Source organism: Cervus canadensis, chromosome 11 (assembly GCF_019320065.1).
Source record: "Cervus canadensis isolate Bull #8, Minnesota chromosome 11, ASM1932006v1, whole genome shotgun sequence".
Taxonomy (NCBI): Eukaryota; Metazoa; Chordata; class Mammalia; order Artiodactyla; family Cervidae; genus Cervus; species Cervus canadensis.
In genome coordinates this window covers 52,301,163-52,313,015 of record NC_057396.1, presented here as the reverse complement: position 1 = coordinate 52,313,015, position 11,853 = coordinate 52,301,163, and the positions used below count along the sequence as shown (strand labels likewise).

At 39.1% G+C, this 11,853-nt stretch overlaps 1 protein-coding gene across 3 annotated transcripts in view; it reads right to left on the bottom strand.

Annotated features, from left to right (window-relative positions):
- ANO3 (anoctamin 3) overlaps window positions 1-11,853 on the bottom strand; it is a 428,911-nt gene that overhangs the window by 81,369 nt on the left and 335,689 nt on the right. For all 3 annotated transcript variants that reach the window (XM_043482413.1, XM_043482414.1, XM_043482415.1), the window contains one exon: window positions 6,134-6,230. In XM_043482413.1, the coding sequence (XP_043338348.1) occupies window positions 6,134-6,230 (97 nt within the window). The remainder of the gene's footprint in view (window positions 1-6,133; window positions 6,231-11,853) is intronic.

The following is an 11,853-nucleotide window of genomic DNA, read 5'->3' as shown; positions in this document are numbered from 1 at the left end:
ACTTGTCTTGAGGAGGTGGGTAAAAGTGTAAGGTCATCATGTTACATCCACTAAACTATTACATGTGGTGTGTATTATGAGAAGACTTTGGAGATAAGAAGAGCACTTAGAAGCCTGTGCTTATATAATAGCCTCCCATGACGAAGCTTTTTTAGGGTGCTAATATGGCTTCCCTTGTGGTTCAGTAGTAAAGAACCCACCTGACAATGCAGGAGACTCGAGTTTGATCCCTGAGTCGGGATGATCCCCTGGAGGAGGAAATGGCAACCCACTCCAGTATTCTTGCCTGGAAAATCCATGGACAGAGGAGCCTGGAGGGCTACGGTCCATGGGGTCGCAAAGAGTCAGACATGACTTACCAACTGAACAACAACAAGGGTCCTAATATAAGAGCTGCTAAATGAAAACGGAGGAGACAAAAAATGAAGAGTCAAGCACAGTGTGAATGGCTCAAGCTTAGAAAGTGAGCAATTGGCAGGAGAATAAAGGTGCGAGAGGCCTTCTGCCTAATAGGAAAGGAACACTTGCTCTATAAAAGAAAACTCCAGTTGAAATCTCAAGAAAAATCCCAAAGCAGCATAACAGAGCCACCAAAAAAAAAAAAAAAAGCAAAAATGCTAAAAGTAAAAAATCTTGCCCAATCTACAAATGTATATTTGCAGTGAATTATTTTATTGGAAAAATAGCGTGCCTTTATGCATAGAGCACCTTTGGACAAGCACCTTTATTTAACATTATGAATGGGAGTAGGCATAATTTAAGAAGACAGAAGCAAACTTCTTTAAGATAACAAAGCTGTGTATTAGCACAAATTCTCCATTTTCTTTGACATGTGATTTCTCTTGGAGAACTGAGTGTGGCTGAAAATCAATAAATGTGAGGATTGCTTATGGAAATAAATTTCTTATTAGGTTGGAAGTGTAAAGTCCATTTCCTCTCCTCTACTGTAGTTGATAGATAGCTCTCTCTAAAATTGTTTCTTGGTGAGAAACAGACTATTTCCTGCCATATCAGTACATAAGGATGTCACAGTCATCAATGATTCCAGCCCTCCAGGGCACTCAGAAAGAATACCTGCACCATCTGGCAGCCATCAGACTGCAGCCACTCCCTACAATAAGAACTGAAAATGTCAGGATGTGAAATATTGCAGGATACTGGCCCCAGACAGCTGAGATGCATAGGAAAGGAATGATTTCAGTGAGCCCAGACTCTAGCATCTTTCCATACATAGAAAATTGCTAAATTTCTTAACTTGAGATATCTGGTTTTCTTTAATTCACAAAAATACTTTTGATGTTCAGACTACCTGCCCCTTGTTGAAAACTTCTGTATAACCTGACTCCTCTCTGCCAACTTGGAGCAGTTCTCTTAGGGTTACTTGAGATGTCTCCTGGGCTAAAAGTCCTAAAAATTCCCACCAAATAAAACATAACTGTCAACTTTTAGGTTGTGACTATTTTTTAAGTCAACAATGGGTTCAGAATAACTTAAAGCTCTGTAAACTGCCATATATACCCCATTCAAGATTCTGTGAGCTAAGGAGAACAAGACTCTTCTTGAACAGATCCAACACTGCAGGCCAGGTGGTTACAGGGAAGAGAAGCAGAGAGCTGGAATTTAGACTGAAGTTTAGCCTTCTCTCAGTTCGTTAGTTCCTAATTCTTCAATAGAGCAAAATCTGTACACCTATCCATGCCCACTGGACCTGGGCACAGGCTACACCAAACACGGCAGCTTCATGTATTCACCCCCACCCCCAACTCAATACTTGTTTAGTACAATAACTTTATAAATGTGGGCCTACGAAAAAGAATCACCTGAGGAATTTGTTATGCAGATTTTTAAGCCTTGCCCTTGACCAGCTGATTCTGAATCTCAGAACATGGGGCCCAGGAATCTGTTTTTAATGACAGATCAACCTAGACAGCATATTAAAAAGAAGAGACATTACTTTGTCAACAAATGTCCGTCTAGTCAAGGCTATGGTTTTTCCAGTGGTCATGCATGGATGTGAGAGTTGGACTATAAAGAAAGCTGAGCACCAAAGAATTGAAGCTTTTGAACTGTGGTGTTGGAGAAGACTCTTGAGAGTCCCTTGGATTGCAAGGAGATCCAACCAGTCCATCCTAAAGGAGATCAGTCCTGGGTGTTCATTGGAAGGACTGATGCTGAAGCTGAAACTCCAATACTTTGGCCACCTCATGGGAAGAGCTGACTCATTTGAAAAAAACCCTGATGCTGGGAAAGATGGAGGGCAGGAGGAGAAGGGGACAACAGAGGATGAGACAGTTGGATGGCATCATCGACTCAAGGGACATGGGTTTGGGTGAATGCCGGGAGTTGGTGATGGACAGGGAGGCCTGGAATGCTGCAGTTCATGGGGTCACAAAGAGTCAGACACGACTGAGCAACTGAACTGAACTGAACTAGATGATTCTAAGTAGAGTCTTCTGAGGATTCTTCCATGAAATTTCTTAAAGAAGAAACATGTGTATGCATGCGTGTTAAGTCACTTTAGTCATGCCCGACTCCTTGCAACTTTATGGACTATAGCCTGACAGGCCCCTTTGTCCATGGGGTTCTTCAGGCAAGAATACTGGAGTGGGTTGCTGAAAGAAGAAACATGATCTGTCCTGATTCTGTTCTAATCTCAATATTAGTATACAATCTGAGGCTCAATACATTAGGGATTGAATAAATGTTTTCTGAACCAGTAAAAAAAATCACCAAATATTAATAACTATTATAAACAAGAGTAACTTCAAATAAGAGTTGAGTAATTTTTAGAACTATATGAAAAAACAATGCAGGACTCTTGTACCTAATGATTTCACCTTAAATGAGAAATCCTAACATAATGGGAACTGACACCTGTGGTCACCTGTGCTTTGAAGAATATGCAGATATCACTAGAATGACTTAATTGCAAATATTTCTCAATCCCCATACTTTTACATATCAAAAATGAAAATAATCACCAAAGAAAATGTTGATGTACTTAGATATAATTTTTATTATGTAATGGGACCATATTTTCCCTGAAATACACCCTTGACATTATTAAGGGAATAATTACATGTGCACATGTATATATTTATTTATGCACAATAATTACATGTAAAATCTGGCAGATTTAATGTCCTTCTACTTTTCACAAGTGGTGATTGATTCCATAAGGAATTTACCAGTTCCTAGATGAGGTGGCTATGTGATCAGGTGACTAGATGATTTTAGATTGGTGGGCTTGTTTCCTTGCTAAAAATTTCTTCCCTTATTTCTGACACTGCCCATCTAGTAACCTCTAGGTGTTTAAATATATAAACTGATTTTAAAAGAAAATGTTTATTTCCATTCAATGAAGGAAGAGTAGTTCTGATTTTTAAAATGTAAATCAAATACATTTTACCTTAACCAGAGGATCAAATACAAGACATAATGAAGATTTCACCCTGGTGGCTTTTATTTCTTTCATTGTTCCTTAAAGCAATATTCTCCTCTGTGAGCTAACATTTCCACCTACTTGATAATAGTTACTAAGTGAGATCTTCCTGTGTCATACCTACCTCTACATATACTCTTTTCTTTAGAGTAACAGAGGAATGTAGATACCACATAATGATAATGGCTCCCTAGATTTAGCATTTCCTTGGACAGCTTCTTCACTTTATCACTCTGCCACATATGATTCTTATCTTTAGTGTTTGGATTTGTTGGTGTCCCTAAGGCTGTCATATATCTTTGAAATGCATGGGCAAAGGGAAAGACATGTGTCCATATGTCTAATGACTCTAATATACTTGGCTTTTATAAAAAGTGTCGAGAAAATGCTTCCCAAAACAAGACATCTTTGGGGAACATTTGAGAGAAGTCAACATTAAGCACATTTCAGAAATCAAATTACAAACAAAATGGATTTTTCCCATACCACACATTCAAGAAAAATAATTCAGAAGCTAATTTTAGTAAGTTTTGGTTTCCTAGGAGGATCCTAAGTGGCTTTTGTTTTTTATGTCCACCCTTGTCAAAAGTGATTATACACAAGCCTCTACTTCTCAACAGGGCTTCCCAGGTGGCCCTAGTGGTAAAGAACATGCCTGCCAATGCAGGAGACATAAGAGATATGGTTTTGATCCCTGGGTCAGAAAGATCCCCTGGAGAAGGGTGTAGCAATCCACTCAAGTATTCTCGTTAAATGTCTGTTAAATTCCATGGACAGAGAGCCTGGTAGGCTACAGTCCATAGAGTTGGACACAACTGAAGTGACTTAGCACAACATTTCTGAACAAGATGAAGTAACAGAGATTGACTTTACCCACATTCTGGAAATAACCAAATAATTCCCAAAATACATAATGCAACAGATTTCAAGACTGGATGTGAGACGATGAAGGGCAGTGATCCCTAAGAGGTGGGAAACAATGGAGGTGAGCATTATGGTTGCCTGAAAGAGTCACAAGAGTACAAAGAGGGACAAACCAGACAGTGAGCATTCATGTGAGGAAACTAGCTGAGGACATAACCACCTGAAAGTATTAGAGGAAACAGTTTCAGGAGCTCACAGAGTCAGGCAGGAATAGGGCCTGTTCCCACCAGCCGGACTGGAAATCCTCATTATTCACAGTTCACTGCGTAGAGTACACAGAAAGATTTGGTCTTTATTTTGGGAAAAATTAGTGCTAGAAAGAGCACTGATGTGAGGCTAACTCTCAAATCCTGAAAGCAAGACCCAAAGAATTAAATAATTGTCAAGTAACTAAACCACAATGAGCTCTCTCTAAAGATCTATTAGAACAGTTAGAGTTAAAAAGACTGATTATCATGAGGACTAGTGAGTATATGGAAAACTCAACTCTCATACATTGCTGGTGGAAATGTAAAATGTATAGAAATTCTGGAAAAAAGTTCTTCAATGTCTTAGAAGGATAAAAATCCACCTATCATAAAATCTGGTCATTTTTATTCTAGGCATTTACCCAAGAGAAATAACAATACTTGTCCAAACAAACATTTGTAGATGAATATTTATAGCATCTGTATTTAAAATGGCAACAACTTAACCTCCCCCCAAATTATTAATATGAATGGATAATTATTAAGATTCATCTTAATTATGAAGATGAAGGGATAATTGAATTCATGATACAGCCATATCATGCAATACTATTAATACTCAGCAATAAAGAGGGAGGATTTGTTGATAAATGTTATGACATGGATGAAACTCAAAATAATTGTGTTGGGTGAAAGAAACTAGAAAAAATTAACACACTATATGACTATTTACATAACAGTCTGGAAAATACAAATTTATCTATAATGACAGAAAATGTTTGCCTGAGCCCAGGGGTGGGATTTGGGAGGCAAAGATTACAAGAAATCACGAGAAAACCTTTGGAAGTAATAGATATGTTCATTATCTTGACTGTGGCTGTGGTTTCACAAAAGCATATATATGTATTTAAATGCATTCATTTATATACTTCAAATATGTACATTTTATTACACATTAACTACACTTTAATAAAACAATTTTACAAATGAATACTCACAATTATAAAATTGAAGTACACATTTCTCAAACTTGTATGCACCCTGAAATCACCTGGGAATTTTTAAATTATGCTGATGCCTAGGTTCCAAAACTAAAGATTCTAATTTAATCGTTCTGGGATGTGGCTTGGGTTTCAGGAATTTAAAAAACTCTTCAGGTGATTCTAATAGGAAGAAATTTAAGAACTTCAGGTATGTTACTTCATTTTCTCTGTCAAATTAGAAGTATTTAGATCTCATGAGTCTTCATGGGAAGATACAAACTTTACCACTGAAGAAGAAATAATCTTCTTCTCCAAAAAAAATAATCTGGATATCATTCCAAGTGGATGTTTTATGTCTGTAATGGCAATAACCACTTATAAAAACAGAGGAAGACAAATATCTTCTAATAAAATACATCCTTTTTATAACTGCCACAGAGTAATGTTTTATTCAGTTGACAATGATCCTGTGTCATCAATGAAACTCTTGGGAACATTTAACTTTGGTAGAAAGCAGTTTGCTGGAGGACTTTTTACTGCCTAGGTTCCTAGAAAAAGTAGAGGGCAGGGAGGGGAATGTGAGGGTCCACACTGACCTTGGCGTAGATACAGCTTTCGTTGAGTCTCTGCAGTGAGCAGTTCTTATCACAGAGAGGGCACATGAAGACTTCAGTGGCCTTGCAAATTTCTTGGCTTAAGAAATCAAAGAGGAAAAAGAAAGATGAACCTCCACGCTCAAGAGGCTGCTTAGCCCCTATGGCCAATCCTATGGGGAGTAGTAGGGTGGGGAGGAAAAGAAGAAATGGAAATACTGGAAGAGTGGTGGACAGGGGAGTGACTCCAACCTAAATTTTTAGAATTTTTGTGATATTGAGTTTCTTTGCTTCTTTGTTTTAAGAAATCTCTGATCCAATATATTTAATGATAATAGGCCAATTTTATTCTCAGGAGGCACTTGTGGGGCTTTGTTACAAGGACACTTTTCTACCTGATTTAATGGCATGTAGGACAATCTTAGGAGGAACACCTAGGAGTGTTTTAACCCAGCTCACGGGCTTGGATGTGGCTGAGCTGGAATCACACCTGACTATGCTGATTTTTCGGAGAAGGCAATGGCAACCCACTCCAGTACTCTTGCCTGGAAAATCCCATGGATGGAGGAGCCTGGTAGGCTGCAGTCCATGGGGTTGCTAAGAGTTGGACACGACTGAGCAACTTCACTTTCACTTTTCATTTTCATGCACTGGAGAAGGAAATGGCAACCCATTCCAGTATTCTCGCCAGGAGAATCCCAGGGGTGGGGGAGCCTGGTGGGCTGCCGTCTATGGGGTCGCACAGAGTCAGACACGGCTGAGGTGACTTAGCAGCAGCAGCAGCATGCTGATTTTTTCAGGTCTATAGATCTTTCCCCTGGTTCTCACTGCTTTACAGTCACCAAAATGAGTAGCAGCCATAATTCATATAATTTCACGACCCCTACTGCAGTCAATCAATGCATTATGGACTACTGAAATATATAATATCCTCTAATAGAATGTAACCTTGTAACATTTGCTTCTTGAGTTTATTGCTATCTTTTAAAAATCTCAGCATACTTTATAGATGACATCATGACATGAGCAGGGTATCAATAACAATTTCTCAAAAGACTCACAGTCTGAGAGTTCACAGCAAACTGTTATTAGATGTTTTACGCCTTTATCTGTCATACCTGGCCCCTTCCCATTTGGTATCCCCTTAAAAAATTGTCTTTAAGTAAATCTGCTCCAGACATGTTGAAGGTAATATCAAGGCTTTTAAAGCTATGCCTGGAAATACAACTGTTAATAAAAGTTTTACTGTTTTCAAAATATATAAACTCAAAGTAAAAAAAAATAATAATGCATATCTATTTCAAATGCTGGATGTGTACAATCTCAAGCCAAAGTGGAAATGACTAGTAAATAATAATACTAAACTGTAATGCAACACCTTACAATAACCAAAGATGGAGTCTTCAATACAATCTCCTGCAAAGGTAATTTTCTCCACAACTGAGCAGAAGCTGATGTTTAAGTGATTTGTTCAAGGTCATAAGCTTACAAAAGATACTTGAAGGAACTGAGTTTAGGTTTTCTTGATTCTAGGTCCAGTTCTCCATCAACTACATCTAAACTACATCTCATCATAAATATACATCAACTACAACTCATCTAAAATAGGGATAAGTTTATTTCATATTAAAAGGGACTTTCCTACCAAAAACTAATTTACTAATGATGATGATGGTATAACAAGTCATATATACTATAATTCTCCCACTTTCACATACATCTTCTTGCTGGTAATCATGATGTCTATATGAAGTAGGGGGAAGCAGGTAAAATATACATTTTTAAAGCTCAGAAAAAAAGAGAGACGATTATACCTCCTCTTACTAATACTACTAATTTGTAGAAATAAGAAAAAAAAAAAGAATTAACCCACCACTTGAAGAAAATTCCTATTGAAATAGGCTTGCTATCATAATTCATTGTTTAAAAAACGTATAGTGTGCCCCGTATTGAAATCTCACACTAGAATGGTATTAAATTTGGTTTATACTACATCATCTTTCCCACCTTCCAAATAACCAAACAAAAGCACAGATGTATCAAAGAATCCAGTCTAGGATCCTAGTCATCAGACTGAGCCTTATTTTTATGTCCAGAATTATCAAACTCATTTTCTGTAAGCTGCTCAAAGTTCCACTGGACAGATAACACAAAAAACACTAAACAAGTTTTGCAACATTTTTTAGCCTAAAACATGGAATTTGAGATGATTACAGCGTTCTTTGACTTAACCACTAGATGGAGAGAGAGTGCCCAAAGTGTTTCTTAGTTTCTTCATAATATACACCTGGCTTCTCTGGTAGCTCAGCAGGTAAAGAATCCACCTGCAATGCAGGAGACCCCAGTTAGATTCCTGGGCCAGAAGATCCCCTGGAGAAGAGATAGGCTACCCACTCCAGTATTCTTGGGCTTCCCTGGGGACTCAGATGTTAAAGAATCCACCTGCAATGTGGGAGACATGGGTTCGATTCTTGGATTGGGAAGATCCCCTGGAGGAGGGCATGGCAATCCACTCCAGTATTCTTGCCTGGAGAATTCCCATGGACAGAGGAGCCTGGCGGGCTATCGTCCACGGGGTCACAAAGCGTCAGACACAACTGAGCGACTAAGCACAACATGATACAAACCACCGCTTGAAATGTGGCTTTCTTTTGTCTTCTGTCTGCTAGAAATACACATCAAGGGCTAATTCAAAGGAGATAATAACTATCACCAATTCATCAGAATTACCACCTCCATTCATAATGGAGGCGGGAGCAATTTGTCCATTTGGGGGTGAATGCCTGGACCTGCTCCAGGGTCTTGATGCTTCCTGTGATTCTGTTAACATGCAAAGTACAGGATAAGATGTGTGGTGATGCCCATTTTGGGGAAATCTGATAATATGAAAGTTGGTTTAAAGGAAGGAAGTTTGGAAACATGAGTAAAACATGGATTTTAGAATAAGATATAACTGCAAAGGAATAAGTAAATGATAAGATGTTAAGCCACACCTGTTAGGATTGTTATTATCAAACATAACAAACAAAATAAAGCAAAGACAACACATGTTGGCAAGGATGTAGAAAATTTAGAACACTTGAATATTGGTGGGACTGTAAACTGGTGCTGCCACTATGAAAAACAATATGAAGGCTCCTCAAAAAATTAAAAATAGAACTTCCATTTAATTCAGCAATCCCACTTCTGGGTATATATCTAAAAGAACTGAAATCAAGGTCTCAAAGAGATATCTGCACCTTGTGGTTCACTTCACTGTTATTCACATCAGCCAAGATATGGAAATAACCCAAATATCCATCCACGGATGAATGGATAAAAAGGTGGAATAGACCGATAACAGAATATTAGCCTTAAAAAAAGAAGGATAGTCTACCATATGCAACAACATGGATGAACTTGAAGGACATTATGTTAGGTGAAATAAACTAGTCACAGAATAATGAACACTGTGCAGTTTCACTTATACTAGGTATTTTAAAAAACACACTCATAGGCACAGAGTAGAATTGTGGTTGCCAGGGAGTTATGGAGCAGAAATGGAAAACAGCTGTTCAACGGGTATAAAGTGCCAGCTATGGGGATGGGTAAACTCCAGAGATGTGCTGTCCAACATCGTGCCCACAGTTAACAATACTGCAGCGTGCCCTTGTGTGTGTGTGAGTCGCTCAGTTGTGTCCAACTCTTTGCGACCCCATGGATCGTAGCCCACCAGGATCCTCTGTCCACGGGATTCTCCAGGCAAGAATACTGGAGTGGGTTGCCATTTCCTTCTCCAGGGGATCTTCCCGATCCAGAAATCAAACCCACATCTCCTGCATTGCAAGCAGACTCTTTACTGTCTGAGCCGCCAGGGAAGCCTGTGCACCTGAGCATTCTTTTAAAAATATATTTATTTATTTATTTGTTTGTTTATTTTTGGCTGTGCTGGGTCTTCTTTGCTGCATGGGCTTTTCTCTAGGTGTAATGAGCAGGGACTACTTTAGTTGCGGTGTGCAGGCTTCTCATTGCAGTGATTTCTCTTATGCAGGGCATGGGCTCTAGGGCGTGTGGGCTTCAGTGGTTGTGGCACGTGGGATCAGTAGTTGTGGCTCTTGGGATCTGAGCATAGGTTCAATAGCTGTGATGCATGGGCTGAGTTGCTCCACTGCATGTGAGATCCTCCTGGACCAGGAATTGAACCCCTGTCTCCTGCACAGGCAGGCAGATTCTTCACCAGAGCCACCAGGGAAGCCCCGCTTAAGTGTTTTTATTGCAATTTTTAAAAATTAGATACAGGTTTAACTTGCTAGCTATTTCCCCCTAAGTCATCTACCACTCTGAGGATCAATTCTTCATCTCTAGTTGGAGATAATAACCCACTCCAGTGTTCTTGCCTGGAGAATCCCAGGGACGGGGGAGCCTGGTGGGCTGCAGTCTATGGGGTCACACAGAGTCAGACACGACTGAAGTGACTTAGCAGCAGCAGCAGCAGCAGTAGCAGTTGGAGATAATAGCCAAGTGGGATACTACTTCAGGAATACTGATAATGTGCCTGGCACATCATAGGCACTTGATAAACCGATGAAGCCCTTATTGCTAAGGAGGTTGTCAGGAGAGGATTTGAGAGGTCCTTTAAGACCCAACAGCTTTTGAAAAGCTGGCCAGTACTGCTATTTCTTGGTGAGTTCTAATGCCAAAGAGGCAAGAAAGTTGTTTCTGCTCTGCCTTGGACCTGAAACCCAAAGCCTGAGAAGAAGGGACCATGTGTTGCTGCCTGTTCATTTTCATATTCCTATAATATGTGCTCTACCTGACACAAATCTGATCACCTTTGATTGTGTAAGACCAATATACATGTAAATATATGATTGTACATGCATATACAAGAAATAATCTGTAACATGATTTTCACACAAGCAATTAACTGCAGAGATGTGACTTTAATTTACATAAACACAACTGGTAGGAACATAATAAATACAACCTGATCTTTAGCTCTTCAACATTTTGTTACTTTGCAATAAACAAGAAAGATCTTACTAAAATAAAACTGAAACAAAGCAACTCAAAAGTCCTATGTCTTCCACCCACACGCCATGATAACACCTACAACCTAACCACGTCTGACAACTTGAATGGAAAAATTCAGTCCCATGAAATTTTGAAAGTCAAGATATTCAGTGATGCTTACCTTGATTTAGAATAGCAAGTCTGACAGGGTCTTAATTATAGTGTGACAGAAGTAGCAGTAATATAATACCATAAAGCACAGAAGAAAAGAGTTCACGAGTCTTTTAAAACACTCCTTGTGCTAAAGGTTAAAGAATACTTGTCTCATACAAAAGGAGCCTAATTTTCTTCACTGGCACATGAATCAATAGGAACAGAAAATCTATTCCTTTCATTGTCTTTTGTTCATTTTCAGCTTCGAAAGTGTGGAGGAGGAAGTCTACACCACGTGGGAAAACTGGATCAATTTGAACAGTAGCTAACTGCCTAAAAATCATTTTCTGCTCTTGTCAATTCATTTTAAAAGACCATTTCTCCAAAACCCTAAGTGAAAAGAAGTGATAGTCCCTCAGTCATGTCTGACTCTTTGTGACTCCATGGACTATACTGTCCATGGAATTCTCCAGGCCAGAATACTGGATTGGGTTGCCATTTCCTTCTCCAGGGGATCTTCCCAACGCAGGGATCAAATGCAGGTCTCCTGCATTGCAGGCGGATTCTTTACCAGCTAA